Source organism: Phoenix dactylifera, chromosome 18 (assembly GCF_051530095.1).
Source record: "Phoenix dactylifera cultivar Ajwa chromosome 18, Ajwa_hap1_PhDact_Kaust_v1.1, whole genome shotgun sequence".
Lineage (NCBI taxonomy): Eukaryota > Viridiplantae > Streptophyta > Magnoliopsida > Arecales > Arecaceae > Phoenix > Phoenix dactylifera.
In genome coordinates this window covers 1,996,061-2,022,204 of record NC_143207.1, presented here as the reverse complement: position 1 = coordinate 2,022,204, position 26,144 = coordinate 1,996,061, and the positions used below count along the sequence as shown (strand labels likewise).

General features: G+C 40.0%; 1 protein-coding gene across 7 annotated transcripts in view; it reads left to right on the top strand.

Moving 5' to 3' along the window:
• Window positions 1-26,144, top strand: part of LOC103722438 (protein SABRE-like) — an 88,299-nt gene that overhangs the window by 37,595 nt on the left and 24,560 nt on the right. For 5 of the 7 annotated variants that reach the window (XR_015974701.2, XM_039132035.3, XM_088714337.2 and 2 more), the window contains 8 exons: window positions 62-313; window positions 1,342-3,456; window positions 4,139-5,981; window positions 6,245-6,345; window positions 9,294-9,650; window positions 9,782-9,900; window positions 19,811-20,063; window positions 20,336-20,560. Coding sequence is in view for 6 of the 7 variants with exons in the window: in XM_039132035.3 (XP_038987963.2) it covers window positions 62-313; window positions 1,342-3,456; window positions 4,139-5,981; window positions 6,245-6,345; window positions 9,294-9,650; window positions 9,782-9,900; window positions 19,811-20,063; window positions 20,336-20,560 (5,265 nt within the window). In the remaining variant the exon portion in view is untranslated. The remainder of the gene's footprint in view (window positions 1-61; window positions 314-1,341; window positions 3,457-4,138; window positions 5,982-6,244; window positions 6,346-9,293; window positions 9,651-9,781; window positions 9,901-19,810; window positions 20,064-20,335; window positions 20,561-26,144) is intronic. The other 2 variants (XM_017846506.5, XM_088714338.2) reach the window with 1 other exon arrangement.

Sequence of the window (26,144 nt, the reverse complement as noted above, 5' to 3'; positions counted from 1 at the left end):
TTTAGACCTCAATTATTTATGCAATTTTGTTTATGCATAACATGCGATGCATTTGCTTCAGCCACCTTTACCAATAGGAACTGAGATTCATGTCAAGCTTGGAGGATCTCAATGCAACATTATTACGAGCAGATTAAAGCCCTTGATTTCTCTTCACTTGGCTAAAAAGAAGCGGATGGTTCTTCATGAGGAGACTTCTCAACAAGAAAGTTCGCCAGCAGACAACACAAAGGCTATCATATGGACATGTACAGTCTCCACCCCACAGATGGCTATCATGCTTTACAGTGTTGATGAATTGCCACTATACCAGGTAAGTTATCTTTTACTATAAGCATGTTCATTTTGATATACTGGTAAAAATCGATGCTCTTTTAAGGCCAATATTTTTGCCAAAATCATCTTAGTGGTTGACATCGGGTATGAGCTGAGTAATGCTTAGTGATTGATTTGCCAATTGAATGTGGTGAGAAAATCTGGAAATGTTGGAGAAACATTCAATTTATATGAGAAAGATGTATTTTGAGCCTGATAGACCAAATATCTCTCACAATTTGAAATCTTGCTCGTGCTCACTCTCTGTTTTGGTGCTTCTGCAAGAACATTATATTCACCATTATACAAAATGACACTTAATCATCCAGCCACAAAATATTCTCACTAAATGATTTCTAGGTACTTTGACTAGTAATATGTAAGCACCACTTGGGAGGCTACATTTTTTCCCTGGAACTTGTTATTTTCTGTTTTTATCCTTTTGTTTTTCTTGTACTATAACAATTAGTTTATTATTTAATTGAAAAAAATGATGTTATGGAATTTGGGTACATGGATCAGATGTGAATTAAGCTCCTTCATGTGTAACAACTATTTCTTTTTTATATTTGTTCATAGTTTGGATCTATGTTAACAGGGCATTCTGTTCTTTATCACGTTGCTTTGCTTTCCAATTAGAACATCATGATTTCATTTGCAAAAACCTTCAACCTTAGGTGTTCATTGCTTCCTAAGATTCTCCTATGCTCACACTCAACCAAGATGATACTTTGCAACCTTTTTCTAACACTTTTTTTTTGTTTATTTTAGATTAACAGCATCAACTCTTCCTGCCAGGAATGCATCTTGATTGTTCTAGATTCTTCTGTTTCAGTTGATCTGTTACCTGTTACTGTAGCTCAGTTTCTTTTTAAAAAATAATGTTTATGTAACATGTCCCATGCATGGAAACTTTTAAAGCACTTCCTTTTTGACTCCCTAAAGTGAAAAATAAATCATGAAGCATCAATGCATATTCTCCTGCTAAACTTATATGATTTAATTTGACGAAATACCTTGATGCAGGCATGCTTACAGTCTTGTCATCTACTTGCCAATAATATAGAAAGGAAGGGAATTCAATTACACGCGGAACTTGGTAAATTACATTTGAACTTGGTAGATAAGTGTCAAGAATCCTTGAAGGAAAGCTTATATGGTGTTGAAGTTAATTTGGGCTCCTTTGTTGACATTGCACGGGTGAGTCTTGATTGGGGACAAAAGGACATGGAGAAATATGATGAACATGACCCCAATCGGCGGAAACTAGTATTTTCCATCAACATAACTGATATGGGAATATACTTTTGCTTTCAGCATGTTGAGTCTCTTATAGTGACCTTGATGTCCTTTAAAACATTATTAAAAAGTTTATCTCCTGGTAAAAGAGCTCCACAGAACAAAGTTGGGCATATATGTCGCAAGAAAACTGCAAAAGGGACACAAATTTTAAAACTGAGTCTTGAAAAGTTCTCTATAATTTATTGTGGGAATGTGAGTATGGAAGATATGACTGTTGCAGATCCCAAGCGTGTAAATTTTGGTTCACAAGGTGGTGAAGTACTAATCAGTGTCTCTGCAGATGGCACGCCACGGACAGCAAGCATAATATCCACTAGCCCCAGTGGTTATAAGCATCTGAAATTCTCCACATCTCTTGATATTATTCGTCTTAGACTATGCTTGAACAAGGAAAAGCATTCTATGCAGACTGAATTGGAGCGAGCTCGATCAGTCTATCACGAATATCCGGAAGAAAATAGAGCCGGAACAAAAGTGACTCTACTTGATATGCAGAAGGCAAAGTTTGTACGCCGTTCTGGTGGAGTTAACGATGTTGCTGTGTGTTCGTTCTTCAATGTCACTGATATATCAGTCAGATGGGAACCTGATCCGCATTTGGCACTACTTGAATTAGTTACATGTTTGAGATCACTGCTATATAGTAACAGGCTTGAAAGTTCTGATAATGATAAGAAGGAAGAATCCATTGATTTGAATAAGGTACCGGGAAAAGAAGTAATCATGGATCAAGTACAAACTGAAAAGCAACGCAAGAAAAAAGAATCAGTTTTTGCCATTGATTTGGAAATGTTAAAAGTATCTGCTGAACTTGCAGATGGTGTCGAAGCAATAATTCATGTGCAGTCTATCTTCTCTGAGAATGCGAGAATAGGTGTGCTACTTGAAGGAATCATGCTTAGTTTTAATGAAGCCAGAGTTTTTAAAAGTAGTCGCATGCAAATTTCCCGTGTTCCAGTATCTAAGAGCAATCTGCCTGATTCCAAAATACAGTCTGCAATCTCATGGGATTGGGCAATTCGGAGCCCTGATGTTCATATTTGCATGCCTTACAGGTTGCAGTTACGTGCTGTTGATGATGCTGTTGAGGATACACTGCGAGGCTTGAAGCTTATTGCTGCTGCTAAAACAAATTTGATATTTCCTGTCAAGAAGAGTAGCACAAGAAAATCTAAAACTAAGTCAACAAAGTTTGGAACTGTCAGATTTATCATACGCAGACTTACAGCAGATATCGAGGAGGAACCCATACAAGGCTGGCTTGATGAACATTACCAGTTGATGAAGAATGAAGTTTGCAACACTATTGTGAGGTCAAAGTTTCTTGATGAGTATGTATCCGAAAGTAATCAGATTTCAGAAAATGCTGAACCAAATGCACACAATTCTGAAAAGAAGATCCGTTATAATGGAATTGAGATTGATGCATCTGATATGTCATCTGCTCAAAATTTTCAAGAAGAAATCTATAAGGAGGCATTTCGGTCTTATTATCTGGCATGTCAAAAAATGGTGATCTCAGAAGGGTCCGGCGCATGCATAACAGGTTTTCAGTCTGGATTTAAATCAAGTATGAATAGATCTTCACTGCTATCACTTTGTGCTACAGAATTAGATGTCACTCTTACAAGGATCGATGGAGGTGATGCTGGAATGGTTGATTTCATTAGAAAGACTGACCCTGTCTGCTCAGACAATGAAATACCATTCTCCCGGATGTATGGTAGTGATATCGTTTTAAATGCAGGGTCATTGGTTGCAAAGATACGAAACTATTCATTTCCACTCTTTTCTGGAACTGCTGGTAAATGTCAAGGACGTGTTGTGCTTGCTCAACAGGTCAGGCTCAATGCTGTTTGTTTTTCCAAGCTTTACCTTAGAGAGAATTTATTCTGTCTTTTGTTCTATTAAATAGAGCATAGCAAAATACATTGAAGTATTTTACGTATGAAAAATCGTGCTAGTCCAATTTTTCTCTTTTCTCTTTCCTCAGTATATTTTCTTCGATTTCATTATTAGTGAGTTGAAACAAGACCAGAAACTGCTTTATGACTTATAGGTCTTTTTATATGACTTATGTCTCATGGGGACCTTGACCTGAATGGGTATTAGGTGTATTTTACTGTTTTTTCAAATTTGAAGGAACATGTGCAATTTTCAGATATGCTGTATTATACCCTGTTTGCTTGGTGCCATCAATGAGTTTTAATTTATCAACTAACTTACAATCTGGAAGATACATTTGTATTTACTATTAGACAACATTTAGTTTTGGATTATCCAACTGCATTAGATCTAGTTTGAAGTTGAAGGCAGTGCATTGTTTTGAGACTGGATATGAATATTTCATTTCAGAATCTGGGTATAAATTGGTATAGCCGGCAGCCCGGCACCATCTTTTCTAACCATGTAAAACTTCATAACAGATCCTTTGGCAGTTGCTGTAGATATGCAATTGGAAGCAGCGTTTTTTCTGTGTGTTGTTATGGGTACATGACAGTGAATCTTCTCTTGGTTTCAGGCAACTTGTTTCCAGCCCCAAATGCAGCAAGATGTTTTCGTTGGAAGATGGTGGAGAGTGCGAATGTTACGGTCAGCTAGTGGCACAACTCCACCGATGAAAACTTACTATGATTTGCCTTTGTATTTTCATAAAGGGGAAGTTTCATTCGGAGTGGGATATGAACCAGTTTTGGCGGATATAAGCTATGCATTTACCGTAGCTCTTCGTAGGGTCAATCTGGGCACTAGGCATGATCCAAGTTCACTAAATGAAGCTCAACCTCCTAAAAAGGAACGCAGCTTACCATGGTGGGATGATATGAGGTACTACATTCACGGGAAAGCTAGTTTATGTTTCGTGGAGACTAAATGGTATCTGCTTGGGACAACTAACCCGTATGAGCAGCTGGATAGAGCAGAAATAATTTCTGGTTACATGGAGATTCAGCAACGAGATGGTCATGTATGTCTTTCTATGAAGGAATTTAAGATTTATGTTTCTAGTATAGAGAGTCTGACAAAGAATTGCAGTTTAAAGCCTCCATGTCATGTCTCTGAACCTTTACTATATTGTCCTGCTTTCTCTGTTGAAGTTTTCATGGAGTGGGGATGTGAGTCTGGGAATCCCCTTAACCATTATCTGCATGCACTTCCTGTAGAAGGGGAACCACATGGGAAAGTTTATGATCCATTCCGCTCAACCTCTCTATCACTTAAGTGGAACTTTTCACTTAAATCCTCTCTTCTTCTAGCTGACCAGCTATCTTCATCTTCTAGCATGGAAGACATTAAAACACTAGATGGTTCTGTGTTGGTCTCTTCTCAAAAGTTGGATTGTACTTCACCTGATTCCCCAACCATAAACCTTGGTGCCCATGACCTTTTTTGGTTAATTAATTGGTGGAATCTATATTATCTTCCTCCTCAAAAATTAAGATCTTTCTCTCGGTGGCCACGTTTTGGTGTTCCAAGAGTTGCCAGATCAGGTAACTTGTCATTAGACAAAGTCATGACTGAGTTTTTTCTCCGCATTGATGCTTCACCCACTTGCATTAATTTTATGCCTTTACGGCATGATGATCCTGCTAAGGGTGTGACAGTTAGAATGACAAAGTTGAAACTGGAACTTTATTTTAGTCGTGGTAAGCAGAAGTATACTTTTGATTGCAAGCGCGAACCTCTTGATCTTGTTTACCAGGGTCTTGACCTGCATCTGCTGAAGGCATATTTAAACCGAAATGTTGGAATACCTGGAGGTCAAGATATTCGAACTAGTAATAAATCTTCTCAAACTGTGAAAGCAGATAAGTTCAGTAGCGAAAAATGGAATTATGTGACAGGTTGCACAGAAAAAACACGAGATGATGGCTTTCTTTTATATTCTGACTATTTCACTATACGAAGACAAGCTCCGAAGGCTGATTCCACAAGGTTATCAGAATGGCAAGAAGCTGGCAGGAAGAGTACTGAGATGACTCATGTAAAGTCTGAGTTTGATAATGGTAGTGAAGGTGACCATATGAGTGATGATGACGGATATAATGTGGTAATTGCTGATAATTGCCAGCGTGTATTTGTTTATGGCCTTAAGATTTTGTGGAATTTAGAAAATAGAGATGCAGTTTTGTCCTTGGCTGGTGGTTTATCAAAAGCATTTGAGCCTCCAAAACCTTCTCCCTCTCGGCAATATGCACAAAGAAAGTTGCTTGAGGGACAAGTAATTGATGGGACTCAAATGCCTCTCGATGATAGCTCAAAATCTTGTCCTTCTGCATCCAATTGTGCAAGTTCCTATTCACCTCAGCCTGTCAATAATTCATCTCATTCTCCAAAAATGGGTAATTCATCCTCAAGTGCAGTTGGTGCGTTGGTTAATAACTCTTTATTTTATATTTCTTGGTACATTAGTTTGATATTGATTTTCATATGTTTCAAGAGTTCATAGTTAGCTCTGGACTTGTATAGTAGTGCCTGTATTCTTTGATTTAGTACATAACAACACAAACTGCTGCTGCCTTGTACTAGTCATTTTCTTTGCTTTCTTGACAAATCAACTTCTAGAGTTGCTTTCATAAGATATATGCTTAGTGTTCAGAAAATTAATTTTCAATTAGTTATTCACCAGCAAGGCATGGATATGTTGACGACTCAGAAGAGGAAGGGACACGCCAGTTCATGGTTAATGTTATTCAACCTCAATTCAATCTGCACTCAGAAGAAGCTAATGTGAGTATATTATTTCTGCACCTAAGATTTGTAATATATACGTGAATGATGATGCAACATCATGCCTTAGTTTTATCTAGTAGATGAAGCAATTGTTAAGCAGATTTTGGTGTTATTTTTCCCTTTGGTCTTGCTGTTTTGATGATCTCCTTAATCTGAAGATGTGGACATATTTTCCTCTAATTAAAGGTAAAGTGGACCTGATCCATCTAATGGGATCCAATCAGCCCATATATGACTTAAGTTATAATAACACAATCATGGTATGCTGAACTGGCACGCACTGGCCGGTTCAGCATGTAACGGACTGGGCCGGTCCCTAACCGGTCTGGTACGGCGGTGGAAAACGGTTTCGGTATGGGGTCGGAACCAACGGTACGGAGGCGTACCGGTGCGAACTGGACCGGTACAAGCCCGATACCGCCTTATACCGGTGTGAATCAGATCGGTTTGCACTGGTACCCATGCTTGGGCAGCACGCCCGCATGTGTTATGCAGACCGATTCAGCACCAGTACGAATTGGTCCAAACCGGTCCCGAACTGGTCCCAAACCGGTCTCGAACTAGTCTGGTAGGCAATTGCTACGCCTACTGATACCGGTTCAGCATACATTGAACACAATATTTATGAAAGATCCCATCAAAGGCCTCGATAAAATCATTAGTATCAATCAGAATTTCACCATAATTATATTGTGATCTTATTATACCCTCTTAAAATAGAGAAAAGTATTGGTTATGCCCAAGATTGAACTATATCAACCAAAACAAATTTTCGATGAGCATGTTTCTGTCTTTACAGATGTTCTCCTTATTGACCACCTTCTGTTATAAATTTGAAGATCAACTTTGCTGTGTTTAAATTCTTTCGCATAATACAAAATTTGTGTCATATATTCTGCTGATTTTTACAAAATAATGAATTGGTTTGGTGATAAGACTTCCACAAACATCTACATAATATCTCCTAACTAATTAGTTAGGTGAGAAACAATGTGTACCCAATAACGTTCCACAAGTCAAGATTGGCCAGGATGGAGACAAAAGCAACTCTTGGCTGGTCTTTAGTCATTTGTGGTCAGTTTCGATGGTTTTGAAAGGTTTTAGCTGAACTAAGCTGACAGTGGACATGAACGCTATATAATCATTGGTTGGCTTTTTGTCTCATTTCTTTTTTTGATTTTTTAATTAGTCCCTAAAATTTACTCTACAAGACAAATTATGCTTTCTGCTTGCGTAACTCAACCAAAGTTTAAAATAACCTATATATCCTTGTTTGTCTTTTAGCTATGGGAGAGATAAATTTAAGTGTCTCTCCCCCTTATTCCCTTCATCATGATTCACCCCTTCTGTTGTTTCTTATATGCTTAGAAAGCTCCAGTAGCTACCCTTTAGGTCTAACAAAATAGGGAAAGATGAAACCTAGGTTTTGCATACTGGTCGGGACCGTACCGGTTGGACCGTACCATACCAGTATTGAACCGATGCAGTCTTGTACCGTACCGACATTCAGTATGCCTCGCTATCTCGTATTGTACTGTACTGTGTACTGATACTATAATAGGATGGTACTGGTAAGGAGTCCAGTCTAAGAGGGCGAACCTTGGATGAAACATTTGGTGCACACTTCAAGGAATCCAAAATCCAGATTTCATAGTTAGTTGACAAAGCTTCTAGTTAAGAGATGTAAAGTTGTTCACCAAAAGGGATAAATAGGAATGATTATTTCAATAGTTTACTTAATTTAAATTGTGGGATGTATATGCAATACATTTGATGTTTGTAGATCCTAATATACAAATTTAGAGGAATTAATTGACCAATAATGCAAATTGTTGATTGAAAGCTCAGAAAATGGTAAAGAAGAAAAGAGAAATGACTGTTCTTGTGCCTATCCATTGCCAAGAGTAGATTCATATGGCTTGAGCTTATATTTTTGATACTGTCCTCAATCCTACAAACAGTTAGATGAGTTATATCTAATTATAGTCATATTTCACACTTATAAAGTTACAGTACAGAACTACAGATATAGTTTCTTGGTCTCCTAAGGTACTGGTAATCATCATAACAAGCTATATCACTATGAAATTTTTATATGTATATTTAACTCTTGCAAATGTTTACAGTTTTACATAGTTTTAATTAGACTCTGTGAAACAATTATATATCATATTACTCTTTAAAATGATGCTAACATAATTAGTAAACCCTAATCATATCTGACTTCCATTCCAGAAAGACAAAACTTATATTTCCAATCATCCCAAACAAAGTGAAATACTCTAAATTGTGTCATATTTGTTTTCTTGTCATATTTTACTTTTCTATTACATCCCTAATGTTTCAATTTTTGTAGCCAAAACTCCTAATATGAACCAAAAATGCTGAAACCTCCAAACCTTGAAACTCAATGAGCCCAAAGATTTTAGATCTCCCCTCAACAATCACGATATTTTGATGCAGTACATAATATTGTACTTACAAAAACTTTGTCATCATTAACCACGATAATAAAAAAAATGTCATTTTTTTTTTACATTGAAATTTTGAAGATTCTTTTAAATCTGCTCAAATTTGAGACTAGATCCAAACTTTACTTTTTTTTTTTTACATGCCAGTTGATAACAAAATTGATAATAAGAAAAATGGCCAAATAGTCCAATCATTCCATAAGGTTTTCACAATAGTGTGTTGCTTCATAAAGGACCCATTTTTGACAGGAAAATAGTTTTGAAGAATGATGAAAATATTATGATACAGCAAATAAATTAGCAGTATTGATAATAATATTTTTTTTTTTGTTTCTTCAATTTCTAAAGGAAAACCTCTACATATTATTGTTATATAATTCCATCCTTTTTATATAATGAATATCTCTTAACTAAAATTGGTGAATTTCTCTTCTCATTATCTAAGAATTGAATTCTTTCATACTTATATATCAGGGTAGGTTTCTACTAGCTGCTGCTAGCGGTCGTGTCCTGGCTCGTTCATTTCATTCTGTTCTTCATGTTGGTTATGAGATGATTGAACAAGCCCTATGTACTAGCAATGTATCCATTCCTGTGGCTGAACCTGAAATGATGTGGCATCGCGTGGAGCTCTCCGTGATGCTAGAGAATGTTCAAGCTCATGTAGCACCAACTGATGTTGACCCAGGAGCTGGAGTTCAGTGGTTACCCAAAATTCTTAGGAGCTCACCAAAAGTAAAGCGAACTGGTGCTTTACTTGAGAGGGTATTTATGCCTTGTGAAATGTATTTCCGCTATACAAGACACAAAGGTGGGACTCCAGAGTTGAAGGTACGCTCAAGTAGTTCTGTCAAACTTCTCATGCATGAAAATTGACTATATCTAGTTCTCCCTACTTAGAACCTACTTAATTAGCAAATAATTAGTTTTTTCCCCTATTCTGACTTTATGTGTGGATGCAGGTTAAACCACTAAAAGAGCTGACTTTCAACTCTCCTAATATTACTGCAACAATGACATCACGCCAATTTCAGGTTATGCTGGATGTGTTAACCAATCTTCTCTTTGCGAGGGTTGCCAGGTGAGACTACATCATCTATATACTTGGGTAATTCTATACTATACCTTGCATATCATTTATGATTCTTTTTAGTCACAAGTTTTTCAATTTCTCAATCCTAGGGTTCTCAAGAATTAGATCATTGTTGTGGATTATGCCTAGTTTATCTGTTCCCGAGAGAGTCTTGTGAAGAAATCTATGTTGTTTAAGAATTGGCTAATTTTGTTAGACATGTTAAATCAAAAGAGCAATTGGGCAGCTGATATTTTGTTTGGGGTTTCACCATTTGGTCCTCAAAATGAACTAGATGGACTCTTCTTTCTCCTATTCATATCGAATTAGGAGGATGGAAAAGGAACAACATAGATATACCAATATTGGAATCTATGACAGCCACTAATGCAATGTTTGGCTTTTCCAAAACCTCAAAAGTAGGATTAAATGGTATAGTTTTATATATTAATTTGTAGAAATCAAGGTCCGCTGAACCGGTATCGGGATCCGTACCGATCGACGCTCGGTACGGTTCAGACCCGGACCGAACCGGTAGGGTAGTGGCAGGTGGCCCACACCCAACCCAGTTCGAAACCGGGATGACTCAGTGCAAGATGGCCGGCTTGCACCGAGTCGGCACTGACCAAGATAGTTTCATATTCGGTTTCAGCCCCTAGAGGTCGGAACCAAATATGAATGACGAATCGACCTGATTTCGCATCGAGTTGGTTCGGTACTGCCTGAACCGGACGGTTCGGCCCGGTTCGACAGACCTTGGTAGAAATTCATGAATATGCAAACACTTAAAAAAACCTCTTTTAGTCTTACAAAAAATGAAATAATACATGAAGAAAGTTGTATATAGTATATTCAATGTTTATGATGGTTAACACCAAAAAGGAAGATAGTCAACCCATGAATGATATAACGTGAAGATGCTGTTGATTGATCCATCAAAATTTAAATCAGTGTAAATGACACAAAAGGCTCTTTGCATGTCTAATATATCTATATTACAAGTGTAAAATCTTTTATATTTTGTAACTCTGGTTTTTGAATCTAGTGGGCTAAATATTGCTAAAGAGTTGGTAATGTTTTCAAAATTTGGTTTGTGGCATGCGAGGACTTTGTTAAAACAATAATCATGATTTGAAGGAACTAAGAATGGTCTTTTAAGTCAAGCTACCATTGCAAGTTTGATATATGCCTGATATTAGTTCCTCCATTTATTCGGTACAAGGTAACATAGGGAGGACTGGTGTGGGTTACATGGAGTTGTCTTTATTTAAAGCATTTTAGTATTTGACGTAGCTGAAAAGGAAAAAGGTGCAATTTGGTCGATGAGGTTATGCTTTCAAGATCAACATGCAAATAGAATAAAACTGGATTGAAGAATTGTTTGCTTGGTGAAAGAAATTCTCTCGAAAATAATTTTATTAATATCTCAAAAACTGTCCTTTAGAATGTATTACATGCATATTTATAGAAAATGATACCCTAACCTTAATTTGGGCATTAAAACCGATGCAGAATGACTCGGAATAGGACTCAATAATAAGAAAACATACTAGAATTATTCTATTACAAATATGAAAATGTGACTAATATTTGATATCATTCCTAATGAAAAATTTATAAGAAAATCTTCCTGCAAATCAAATTTTTGCTTACTATAGCTTTCGATGCTTGGCATGATCTAGTTGGTCAGAGTACTTGTTGGTTTCCCCTTTGTGTTGTATCAGTATTTCTTTTATGTTCTTAAAAGTCCTAGATAACACTATAAAATTTTGATGTTCAGTTCATCTTAAACTTTATACATGGGAGCAAGGTCGGCGAAATCGTACCGAACCACTCGGTTCGGCCCATACCGAGCCGCTCGGTTCGGCCCATACCGAGCTGACCTAGTGTGGGACTGGGTCGGTTTGACTATTGAAATCGAGATCGGTCTTGCACCAGCCGGAACCGGCTAGAACCATTCGGAACTGACTGGTTCCGTTCGAACTTGATGCGAACTGTGCAGTTCGCACCGAGTCAGGCCAGTTCATAACCGACCCCCACCCCCTTTGTTTTTTCATAAAAGAATGTCCTCTTCCCAACGTTTTTTTACTTCTCTAAACATCTCTCTCTTTTCTCCACAGTAAAAATCACACCGTTTCAGCACGATTGAAGTAAGATCTAGGCCTAAATAAGATGTGCATCCTCTCCTCTATCTCATTCTTTCTATTATTTTGGCTCTAAAAAATAGTTCGAAATTTGCAAAATAAGAGATCATGCCAAAATTTTTCATTTTGGCTTGATTTTATGATATGTCGCAGTTCTATGGATGATCTACATGATGACATAAAAATTTTTAATTTCTAGACTATATATAAATTTTAAAAATTAAAAATATATTTTTGGATTAAAAGTAAAAAATATAAAATTTTTAAAATTTTTAAAAATATAAAATCAGAAGAATATTTAGGGCCATGCAAGTTACTCTAGTAAATTTTGATTTTCATTTATTCAAGTTCTGATGCGATCATGCGTACAGTGGCCTAGGCCTAAATTTGAAAAAAATAAAAAAAATAAGTAGTTTTTGATGCATGCCCACAGGCTTAGAAAAATATAAGTAGCATGCATTGTTGGGTTCTACATTGATCTGAGCTAAAATTATTTTTCTAAAATATTTATATTTAAAAATTATTTTTTAATTTAAAAATAACTAAAAATATATATTTTTAATCCAAAAATATGAAAAATTAGTAGGTAATATATATTTCAGAAGTAAAAAATATTTTTTCGAATTTGTGGTATTTAGATATATTTTTTAATTTAAAAATTATTAAAAATATATAAATAAATAAAAAATATAAAAACTTAGTATTATGTATTAGATAAATCAAATATATTTTTTGAGATAAAAAATTGTTTATTGTAATAAAATTTTGCTATTATTAAATAATTGATAAAATGATATGCTTGATAAATCTGCAGGATTGGAACCATAAAAAAAAAAGAAGAGAGCTATGGCATGATATTGGTTGGCATCATGGGCAAATGCTCTTGGATCGGTATCATTGGAAGTACAACCGGTGCAACATAGAGTTCAAGAGAGAAAGTAACCATATTGAAGCTGCACTTAGCTGGTGGTTACTCCAACGTATCTATGTGTCGAAAATGTCCACAATAGGTTCGACAACTAATGAAAAAGCACTTCGCTGATTTCAAAAAAACAAAGAAGACAAGAAGGCGGAGGTGGACCGCACAGTGGTAGAACTACATTTCTATCACTTTAAAGAGTCAGAGGTGTCTACTCCAAATAACGAGGTATAAATCTAGGTTGCCATTCAGGCGAGCCTAGATGATCAGTGGCAGCAGGATGAGGCTGCCAACGTAGAGCTTGATTTAGGCTCTCACTCTACGAATCGGGCTTTGGTTTTACGAGCAGCTGAGTAGGTCCAGAGTTCAGGAGGACCTCAATCAGGGAGGCTGTCAACAGAGGCGGTGGCTGTATTGTATCTATGCTAGAGATTTTTGGTAGCAAAAGAAGTCATCCGAAGAGATTTCATCAGGAGCCACCATCTATGATTTAGATCTATATGCCTTCCCTAGCAAGAATTCGAAGCAGTGGAAGGTTGACACTTGACATAATGCTGAAGGAGAAGAAGGATATTTGATGAGCTATTAGATTTTGCTTCTACTTCAATCACATCTCAGCAAATATGGCAGATAATATGTACTATAGGTCTATCATTTTCTCCATACAGGCTACTGGTCCTGGTGTCGATCCTCTAGAACTGAAGGACATCTACGGTGAACCTTTTGACAATAATAAGGACCTAAAGAAGTAGATTGCTACATATAAGAGCAAGGGGCTCACATATGAATTGGTGGTGATGTGTGATGGTTGGATCGTCCCTACTAGATGGAGCATTATCAACTTTTTGACATATTATGATACGAAGGCTTTCTTCCATAAGTTAGTTGATGCTTCCAATTATGTGCACGATGCCACGTATGTCCTCAGATTGATGGAGGTGATTGATCAAGTAGGAAAGAAGAATGTCGTGCAGGTCATCACTGATAATAAGCCGCAATATAAGGATGCCAAAAAGATCTTGATGGAGCGGTGACCATATATTTTTTGGACTTCATGTGCTGCACATTGTATCGACCTCATATTGATGGATATTACGAAGATTCACAGAGTGCAGCAGACAGTGGAGATAGCCCAAACCATCATCAGATATATTTATAACCGTATATGGGCCATTTTACTGATGAGAAGGTATGCGGGGGAGAGATCTTGAGATCAAGAGTTACAAGTTTGTTACCAACTATATTGTACTTGATAGCTTTTTTGAGAGGAAAACAACCCTATGACTTGCGAGGGCCGATACTGAAGAGAGCATTGTTGAGGACTTGGTGATGAGGCAAATATTTTGGCAATGGATCGAGAAGATAGTGAAGGCTATCAGACCATTGTATGAAGTGCTCTGGGCCATGGACAACAAGAGGTATCCCTAGATGGGCTTCTTGTATCATTTGATGGAGAGGGCAAAGATTTAGATCAAGAAGCTCGATCCGACGTATGCCTAGAAGTACATTGACATCATTAAGCGGTAGTGAGACTACTAAATGGATAGGTACTTGAATCTAATAGGTAAGCAAGAATATTAAAAATTAGACTGCTTCTGTACTTGTACAATTTTACTAAGATAATAACGAACTCTATCTGCAAAATACTATCTGAACCCGAAGTTTCAGTACACCATAGCTGGAATCAATGTAGATGACGAACTTTTGGCCGCTTTGCATAATATGGTTTAGAAGATGGAGCCTGATCCAAAAATCACGACCCTTGTGTAGAAGAGGTAAGTTAACTTAAGTGACGTGTAAGTTAACTGGTATCTTCAATTATTAACATATTACAATACGGTTCTTTTTTATGAACCAAACTATTTAGAGAGGGCATCGACAGCTTTGGAGTCTCGACAACTGTCATAAGTAAGAAAACAATGAATCCAGATATATTACACATCAGGAGGATATTTATCTGGCGTTAGATGGCTACTAATATGATACTATCTTATGTATAATTTTTTTCAATAATTTTGCAGTTGAATAGTGGATTTATTTTGGTTTGTTCGCAAAAAAATTTAAGCGGTTAGCTATCCAGATCCTCTTCCAGACGGTCTTCTCAAGTGGCTGTGAGCACAATGGCTTCACCTCGCCCTTATCTACAGCAAGTAGAGGAATTGTTTGACATAGAAGTACCTCAACAACGTTGTATATATTCACTACAATCTGAGGTTGAGGTTGAAGTGCATTCAGAAGGTGGTGGAGCTAAAGTATATAGATCCGATCCATAGTGCTTTCGTTGATAATGAGGATGATTCTATGATCGGATGGCTTGTGGGCCAGCAGTAGGAGCCAGAGTTTGATGAGTTAGGATGGCCTCCATGATCGGGCAGTTTTGTAGCCAGCAAGGTTAGGGTTGATGTAGGACAATGGGTAGAGAGTAATATTTTATGCATCCTTCTAGCTGATTTGCCACAACCATAAAAGTTACTGGGGAGCCGATTACCACCTGACTCTTTGTTCGAGGCATCCTCTCAGAGATATGATTGAGAGATGTTTAGACGAGGCTATTATGCTATCTGGTCGACTCGATCAGGAGGGCGACATACATCCTTCCGACATAGCCAGACAAAGAGTGACATGAAGGGTAAGCATACAGAGAGTGACATGAAGGGTAAGCTGGCAGCTGCTCCGCACACAAAAAAAAGGAACCTACAGACCCCATGGAGAGTGTAGAGGAGCTAGTTTAATTAGATTCAGAGATTAGGAGCAGCACTTTGGGTGGCCATGGATCTGCTGGCCATAGAAAATGGAGGACATGAGACCACCGTTTATGAGACACAACTGCAGGATGGTCTTCGATTCATCGGTGAGTCTCAATTTATGCATGCTACACAAGATAGAGATCATGGTACACGACCTGGTAGAGCCCACGAGGATATGATTTGCATATAGAAGATGGGCTCCTACAGGTCATTATGGAGGACACGTTGCAGTTGCAGATGATCTCGCACGTAGTGTAGGTTTTGAGTCGTATACTGGGTCCTATTACCCATAGCCACAGGCAGTTTATGATCCATACGGATATGAATATGGATATGGTGCGTCTAAGGCATCTTTCGGTAGCTACTATCTTACGCAACCTGGAGCATCTTACTGGTCGAATTTTGTTGCCGACTTATTCAGGTGGGCCTCTTCACATCTGTTTTATTAGCAAAAGGTCACCTCTCAGAGCTAGAGTTTCAATGAGAGATCTGAAAATGCTTATAACCCAGAGTATGTTCCTTATAGGATGAACATATAAGACTACAAAGCTACTTTGTTAGAGGGGTAGGCTGATGTGCCTCCTGACCATGGTATGCTGAACCGGCCGATACGGGCCGGTTCGGCACATACCATACCGGTACCGGGGCCGGTTCGGCACATACCATACCGGTACCGGGGCTAACCTGTACGGTTTAGCTGTGAAAAATGGTTCCTGCTGCATGCCGGTCCGGTTCGCGCCGGTACGCGCGGGGCAGCGCGCCTGCCGCGCGGGGAAGAAAAGAAAAGAAGAGGAAGAAAGAAGAGGAAGAAGAAGAGAAAGAGTAGAAGACTTACCGGTACCAGGCCTCGTCGGGGTGATCATCGTCGGGGTGCTCGCCCTTCTTTGCTCGCGGGAGAAGGGGAAAGAGAGGAGAAGAGAGGAGAGAGGAGAAGAAAGGAGAAGGAAGGAGAAGAATCGGGAAGAAGGAAGAAGAGAAGGAAAAGAAAAAGAAAAGAAAGAAAACGAAAAAGAAAAAGATGCGTCACGTGCGCGCAGCCGCGCCCATGGAAACATGCCCCGCGCGGCGGACCTGGTCGGTATCGGTTCGGTACGGCTCGAACCGGTACCGACTCTGTCCGAATCGCCACCAGTACGCGGACCGGTACCGGTTCGGCGTATCTTGCTTCCGACTATCCTAATGATCCAAATATCTACCAGAGGTATCGCTATACGACGAGATTTTAGATATTGGTATGTATATTGTACTTTAAATATGTGTAATTGATTGTATTATTTTGTAGTTTTTACCTCATAAGTTGATTTTAAGATATTTTATGTTGCTTCTTGTAGCATGCAATACTTCACTAATCATTTTATATTTTGTATCACTTTAAAACAACAAGATGCATCATTTGGGTTAAACCGAGATTATAGAAACATCAAGAAACATAAAAAAATATCAAATTAGACTTCAAAATTATTGAAAAGATGAAAAAGATTGATTATCAATTAATTAAACTTGAAAAAATAAAAAAAATGCGCACACCCAAGCATACCGTGTGTTGGTATGGTACTAAACCGGTACCGTACTGACCCGCCCGCCGACCAGTATGAGTCTTGGTACCTTCGCGAACCTTGCATGAGAGGATAAGAAAACAATAACTAATTAATTTGCTATAATGTCAACTAAGGTCTACTGAACCATGCCAAACCAGCTGGAATAGAAGCCTTACTGTGCCTTCGCAGGGAGAGGGAGAAAGAGGAGAAAAAAGAGAGAGAGAGGGGGGAGGGAGGGAGAGGGAGGGGGAGGGAGGGGGAAGGACCCCAAGAGAGAGGGCTCGAAAGTCCTAATCGAAACAGGGGATCTCTTGTTTTGAAGGGGATCCTCGATTTTGAATTGAAACAAGAATCCCCTTTTGGAAAGCAATAAAAATAAATAGGGGTCCCCTATTTCAAAAGAAAATAGGGGATCCCCTGTTCCAATGAGGGCTTTCGAGCCCTCTCTCTTTCCCTCCCTCCCTCCCTCTCTCTTCCCTCCCCTCTCTGACTCTCCGTGTCAATATGCTGACCATGCTGAACCGATCACCAGCCGGTACCTTTTTCGGTACTACTTTGACAAAGCTTGATGTCAACTCTAACTATTACTTAAAGAAATTTGCTTTGGTGAAATTTTCTTTAATAAGTAATTCTATCAAGGAAACAACTTCTCTATACACATGGATAAGGTTGCGTTCATCTGACCCTCCCTAGACCTTAAGTGGTTTGGGGCCTCGTTTACTAGGATGCCCTTGTAATTGTTTTCTATAAATCTTGACCTTTGAAACTATGAAGAACAAAATAGGCATGGGATATGTTAAGTGTTAAACGGTAAAGGCAATTGACAATTAAAAAAGAAGAATAAATTAACTAGTCTAGAGGTTATAGGTCTCTCGCTATCTTTCTCTACCGAGAGAGGGAGAGTGTGGATGAGGATATGCAGACAAAGAGAGAGAACAAGCTCTACTACTTATGGCAGATTTTAGTAAAAATCAAATAGGATTATAGTAAAATTATTCGAATAATACAATCTATAATGGACTTAGGATTCATAGAGTAGAAAAAAACTTGGGGATTGTAGGTCTCCTTTGTGGTGGCGTCGTGGCAGCGATTCTAGTTGGTGAAAACTTTTGTTAACCTATAAGCTTTTGTATTCAGTCCTTTTAACCAAGGTTTGCTGTACCGGTATTGAAATTTGTATCGGTTGCCTGGCGGTACAATATGAAACACAATTATGCTATTCCTTATCGGCCTTGTACCAACATTAGAGAACCGGTGAGGATGGGGGAGAGGGAGAATGAAAGAGAGGAAAAGAGGAGGGAGGGAGAGAGAGGCAGAGGGAGGGGGAGAGAGTGAGAGGCCAAGAGAAGGAGAGAGAGAGAGAGAGGACTTTCAAACCTCTATCTTCGAAACAAGGGCTCTAAGCCTCTAACCCTTTTTTTTTGAATTTTTAAAATTTAAGTTGGTGCAAAAAAATTCAAAAGAAGAGTGCCGAACCTCCTATTCTCGTGTGTCGGAGGAGATGGGGGCTCGAAAGCCCCCTCTATCTCCTCTCGGCCTCTCTCTCTCCCTCTCCCTCTCTTCCTCTCCTTTTCCCTCTCCCCCTCCCTCGCTTGTTTCTTGAACCGAGGGGCGGAATCGTACTAGTTTGCCTTGGTGATCCCAAAAGAACATGAGCAACATAGGTATATTGCTGAGTGATTTTACGAGATTGAGAGCATGAGAGAGAACCCTGTAAAAGGAAAATTGCATTGAGGGAGGATGATGTATATTGGTGAAATTCTAGTTATGAAATAGTTGTGATTAGTAAGGATCGCCGAACCGGTACTGGTAGGCGTATCGGTCGGCCACCGGACCGGTTGGGTACCGGTTCGGACCGATTCGAACCGGTACTACTGTTCACGCATCCGAAAGCCAAAAAAAATTTGGCCTAGCGGTACGGGGCCGGTACGTGACCGGTACAGGATGGTACGGACCGGTATTGGCCGGTACCAATTTTTAATACCGAACCGGACTAGTTTGGAACGCCCTGAACCGGCCGGTACAAGCCGGTTCAGCATACCATGGTGATCAGTCATGTAAATAACCCTCATGGGAAATTTTTTTGCTTATTTTGTCATTTCTAACCTGCTCTCATGAGGTATATCTAGTTTTAAAGCGGATATAAGAACAGATCTATCCCATTTGCTTTTGAAAAGGAATGGATGGCTTTGTGAAAAATATGTACTAAAGCAAAACTTTTATAAATCAGAATCTTGAGATGTTAATTGAGTAGCACAGATCAATCACTTTATCAATTGCACTAGTTGGGACCCACAAGCAGATTTGCATATTATCTTCCCTTTTGTTCATGCAAGCTTTTTATAGGAGCATTTAATTGGTTGGTCAAAACTAATTAATTGCATAACTTCCTAATGTGAGACAAACAAGCAAGTTTAATTGAAGACTTGAATGAGATTATTTTGTTTTCCTATGCATATGTTATGGTTATCAGCGTAGTAGTAAAATCTTGTATTATGTGAAGTTGCTTCCCTTAGGCATTGTTTGTATAACTGTTGATTCATGATGATGCCAAATTTTCTTGTTCTCCAGATATTGCAAAAATACTCTCTCATATCCATTTGATGATGAAGATACTGAAGAGGAGACTGATGAGATAGTTCCTGATGGTGTTGAAGAGGTAGAACTTGCAAAGATCAACCTTGAACAGAGAGAAAGGGAACAGAAATTGCTCCTTGATGACATGAGGAACATTTTAGTTAACACTGAGATATCTGATGACTTAACTCAATCACCAGAAAATGATAGTGATTTGTGGATGATAACTGGTGCAAAATCAATGCTGGTAGGATTAAATACCACTGATAGAAATTTGAATTTATTTGGAATTACCCTAAATTGTGTTTGAGTTTTTCCCCACTTATAGATTGCTGAACTTACACTACATGCTTTCTTGTGGTGATCTCAATGAGAAGTCTCTAATAATAAATGAAGATAATCTATTATAAATTTCTCTCAATTTGATTTGTCAAATGAAAGCTTAATTTTTACCATTACCTCAAAAAGCTTTTAAAGTCTATGCCTTTTATAAGGGTATGCATATCATGCCATGATCAGGTGCAAGGACTGAAGAAAGAGCTAGAGAAAATAAAAAAGTTGAGAAAGGAAGCATATTCTGCATTAAGGGTGGCTGTGCAGAAAGCTGCACAGTTGCGATTGTTGGAGAAAGAAAAGAACAAAAGCCCCTCATATGCTATGAGAATTTCTGTGAGAATCAACCAGGTCATATGGAGTATGCTTCAAGATGGAAAATCAATTGCTGAAGCTGAGATAAATGACATGGTGAGTGCTGATATATGCTTTTCCAAGAGTAATTGTTTGGTTGAAAAAGAAAAAAAATATTAAATCTTTGTCAAGGACAGGTAACATTTTTGCAGATGTCTTCATTGCTTTTTTTTATTTATTCAAATTAGTTTTATTATTTATGATGCCTTAATACGTCAACTAGCTGAACATATACTTAACAGATCCTTGCACCGAGATAATAGAAAATGGTACCACATTAATTCTCCATGTCCATATGTCAATTTATTAGATTTAGTCCGTCATGAAATATAAACTTATGTAGGTCTACCTGTGTGGCTTTCATAATAAATCTCAGTTTATCATTAAAATTATGCTATTTCCCTCCTTGCATATCTGACTTAATTTTCAAATCATTTTTGCATATGTCCTTGAATTATGTGTTATCTAATGCATTTGTGTCACATTCAAGGTCTGCCGAACTGATCGGAATCGGTCAGTTCAGGCTGTACCGAACCGGTGCCGACAGCTACCGGTAGGTTTGGCTGTGAAAATCGGTACCGATCCGAAACTGGTGTGACTGGCACCGGTAGAAGCGGGGAAGAAGAGGAAGAAAGAAGACAAGGAGCGGGGAAGAAGAGAAGGCAAGTACGTGGAAAAGGAGGACCTCTCTTCCTTGCTTGCGGGCGGGACCTCTCTTCCTTCTTTGCTCGCGGGAGAACGGGGGGAACTGGGAAAGAGAGGAGAAGAGAGAAGAGAGGGGAAGGAGGGTTCGGGAAGAAGAAGGGGAGAAAAAAATAAAGAAAGGGGAAAAAAAACCCGCGCGCGGGGCCGAGTGGGGAACCGGGCACGAGTGGGGAACTGCGAGCCCGCTCGCGCCCGCTCGCAGGGAACCGCGCCCGCACGCGGTTCCCTGTGCTGCCTCGACGAGCCTACACGGGGCAGCTAGCTCTTGCGGGCTGCCTCGCGTGGGCTTTAAATGCCGCATAGAGTGGCGTTTAATGCCACTCTGTGGTAACGCGCGGGCGCGTGGGCGCGCACGCAGGTGCGCGCGCGTCCACGCGTCGGACGCGTGTTTTTTTTTCCTATCTCGACCGATTCGGTACCGGTTCCGACCGATACCGAATCGGTACCATATTGGAACCGGTCTTCACCGGTACTATCGGTACCACAGACCTTGGTCACATCCAAAAAAATTTACTTTTTGCCGAACGTTAAATTGTGTTTTCTAATTCTATATCAAATTTAAAAGCTGTACGTTTGTGTGATTGGTCAGTTAAGAAGTTGATGATATAAATTGAGGAGTTAACTTTGGAGCATAATGTTGTCTCACCAAAATGGTTTTCATAAGGGATGTTGTGCAATTTAAAATGTACAATTTGGGAGTAAAGAAAGTTATAGGAATTCTAACATAAATTCATAAGGTCAGGTATGTATGTATATGTACATAAAGTACGCACAAACCATCAATAATAGATTTATGGACATGTGTCCAACCCTCCCTTAAGCTTCAACAAGATAGGGCTAGATTGAGCATGGCTCAATATTCATCTAGATCAGCTCACTCTTATCTCATATTCTTAATGAGCCTACATAACCTTCTTGAACTTTGCGTGCTTCGAATTTTGAACCTAAACTGAAAATTGTTGAATCAACTGCTCCTTCAGAATGGCTGGTAATACCACTTGAGGTCGGATAGACCATCCACCCAATGCTACTATCCACTATACTAATGCTGGGCTTGATAGGAGCAAGAGAATTGGTGGCAACAAGCTGCCCATGATGCCATACTTAATATGCAATGCTTAAACAAAAAATAAAAGTTTTCAAGAATATAAGGTAATTAAGTCAAGTTAAGCTGAACCCTTACTGTGCCCCATATTGGTCTGCTACCGGTTCGGTACAGTATTGAACTGGTATATACCAACACATTACAGTATGGTGTGCCATTCCAAATCGATGCCATTATTTTCTTTGTAGTTGCGCTGAGCCTTTTCTATGGCTGCAGGTAATAGGATTCAGTATACGACTCAAAACTTGATACGTTTATGGATCCTACTCTATTATGAGGTTATCTACAGCTAAATCGTGTCCTTTTTTTTTTTTGATAAAAGTGGCTACTCATTTCATATAACTCTAATGTGAGTACAACCTGCCATATTGCGGGAAAGTAAAAAATACAAAGGAGGGACGTCTGATGCGGACGTCCAAAGAAAATTTTCGGAATGCCGAGCATCAAACAAGGCGACCCAGTCTGCTGCCCTGTTCTTCTCCCTGAACATGTATCCTATCTGAACATCGCCTATCAACTGAGCCATCCTATGAGTCTTCCGGATGAGGGGGTGACCATCCCCAAGTTGATCCGCCCTCCAGAGCCAGTCGATAACCACAGATGAGTCTCCCTCGAGGCAGATTTGCTCCACACCAAGTACCTGCCACGCATAGGATAGACCCTCTCAAGCTGCCCGCAGCTTTGCCTCGACCACTGTGAGTCCTAGCGTGCACCGCCCTTCTGCTGCAATCATCCTACCAAGATGGTCCCTGATCACAAATCCAACCCCTCTAGTCACACCATTCACTGACCGGCTGCCGTCGAAATTTACTTTGAGATAGCCAAGGGGTGGGGGTACCCAAGAAACAAAGGCAAACCGGGGCGCTGAAGCAGCGTGAAGAGTACCCAAGATGTCCCTGGCTATCCCAGAAGAAAATCCAATGGTAGCCGTAAGAACCTCCCTCGCATATAGCGTCGCTCTGTCCACCACTATCCTCGGGGACGACCTCCTCCCCTCAAACAGGTCGGCATTCCTGTCCAACCAGATGTAGTAGGACAAGTATGCCATAAAAATCCCTGCCTCAGCAGATCTGGGACTCCGCATGGACACTCTCAGCAGATGAATCATATCCTGCACAGAAACCACCGAGTTGGGTAGTGGGACCGGTGACCTCCTCCATATCTCTCGGGCTCTAGGGCACTGCAGAAGGACATGCTTGGTCGTCTCCTCGATATCTGCACACTCCTCACAGCACTGAGAGACCACCATGCCACGCCGAACTAACAAGCTCCTGGTTGGAAGGCAGCCCCAGGCCACCTTCCAGATGAATAGCGCCACACAAGGTTTGCTGTACCGGTCGGTACCGAGCGTACCGTACCCGTATCGATGGGTACCGGTATCGGTACACCAATGTCGGTACGCTTGGCGTACCGCATACCGTACCGTACCGACACTCGGTTCATCTATACTAGTGCGGCACCGGTACGGGGTTCGGTACCGGTACGGCGAACCTTGGCGCCACATGGGGTGAATCCATAGCCTCCATATCCAACCACCCTCAATCTGATGAGCTGGCTCCCTACTGATCAAAGCATGAAGATCTCTAGCTCGAACCCGCGATTGTCCCGTCGGCATCCATACTAGCCTGTCAACCCCCCTGGTGGGGACCGAAAGAGACAGAACCGACTCCGCCAACTGCTCCCCAAAAGCCTCCCGTATCAACTCCTCCCTCCATCGACCCCCCTCTAAAGTCAGCAGCTCGCTAACCCTGCAGCCTGCTAATCTCGTCGAATCCACCATGGTCGGCATATGATAGATCGGCAGCTCGGTCACCCAGCTATCCTCCAACACATCAATAGAACGACCGTCATCTATGATCCATCTGATCTCCGGAAACACCACCCCTGCTCTAGCACACATTTTCCTCCAGACCGGAGAGTGGTGACGGCCAGCTCGCACCTTGGGAACCAAGGCGCCATATTTGGCCCTCATCAGCGAGGACCACATACTCTCGGGCTCGAGCACAAATCTAACCGCGTGTCTAGCCGCTAAGGCCTCCCGCCTCGCCACCAGGGACTGCACCCCTAAACCTCCGTAGCTAGTCGGCTGGCACACAACATCCCATGCCATCAAGTGGACCCCACCTCTGCCACTGCTCCTCCCCCAAATAAAATTTCTGAATAGCTGCTCAAGGGACCTCAGGACTGTAACCAGAATGATGGCGTCGGAGAGTAGGTAGATGGGGACCGAGGTAAGAACTAATCGAACTAGAGTGATCCTACCCATCATAGAAAGTGTATGCATCTGCCAACCCTCTAATCTGCGTCTGATGCTGAGCTCCAGGGAAGTACAGTCCCTACGCCGCAGTCGCTGGTCCGAGAGTGGGACCTCCAAGTATGTCATCATACCCTCCTGCTCTCTCACCCCCAAGATCTTCAGTATAGAGTGCCTCACTACCACTTTGGTCTTCGGGTTGAAAGTTATAGCTGACTTGGTCAAATTGAGCCGTTGTCCCGATACTGCACAGTAATCCCGAAGAATCTGACAAATAACCCGGGCCGCTTGCCGCGACAACCTAGCAAGAAGCAAACAGTCATCAGCAAAAAGCAAGTGGGAGATCGGAGGGGCCCCCACTGTCGGTCTGTAAACCTCCAACTCTTGAGTAGCCACTGCCTGCCGTAGGGATCTAGACAATGCATCTGCACAAATAATGAAATCGTGTCCTCTTGACTGACCTTAAGAAGCTTGTCTCCTATATACAATTGTATCATCGCGTGATCTATCAGATCGTGCACCGTGGTCTTTATTTTGTATATCATACATAAACTGAAACTCACTGGTAAATCAAAGACCACCCTGTGGTTGTCTCATAAACGATGGTCTCATGTTCTTTACTCCCTAACTAGCAGATCCATGACCACTAGAACTGTCATCGCTGCCTTTTCTGATCTCTGAATCTGAGTGAACTGACTCTTCCACACTCCATCATGGCTGCAGCTATCTTATTTTTTTCCTTTTTTCTGCGTTGTGCAGCTGCCTGCTTACTATAAATGCTACATAGTATTTCAAAAAATTAATTTAAGCTCAGATTCATGTATCACCTTAGTATGAATGATAAATATATTTTTCTAAGACTGTGGGCATGCATTAAAATATGCTTATTTCTAAATTTATTCAAATTTGGGTCCGGGCTACTATGCGCATGCCGCATCTAAATTTGAATGAATGGGCACTAATTTTACAATTATTTTTTAATTTTATTTCATTTTTTAAATTTTTTATTAAAAAATATTATTTTTAATTTAAAAAATATATCATGAAATCAAGCCAAAATCAAAAATTTTGGCATGACCTCTATTTTTCATTTTTCTTGCCAATTTTCGGCCTAAAAAAGAAAGAAAAATGAAGACAGAGAGATGGGGAGAGAGGGAGTACCTTGAAAATGGCTTGGATCTTGCATTTTTTGTTGAAATCGATGTTTATTTGGGGGAAGCGGGTGGATTTTGAAGTGCGGAGGCGTGAGAAGCAATGGAAGCTTCTCACAGCCTCTCTCTTCAATTATAAGAGGGAAGAGAGCTGATTCAGCACCGAACTAGTAGGAGCTGGGCGGTTCACGCTAGTTCTACCCGAAACCGCTTGCTTCAGAGCGATTTGCAGCGGTGTGGTGCCTAAAACAATTTTCTGTGGCGAACCGACCTAGTTTCTAGGCAGTTTGGGGTGGTACCGCATACCATGAATTCAGTATTTAAAAAGAATTTAATGTTTGCTATGCTAACTTGATGTTGGTGTTGGTACTAAATCCTTATGTAGCAAATAGATAAGATTTTCTGAGAGCCATATAAGGTAGCTCA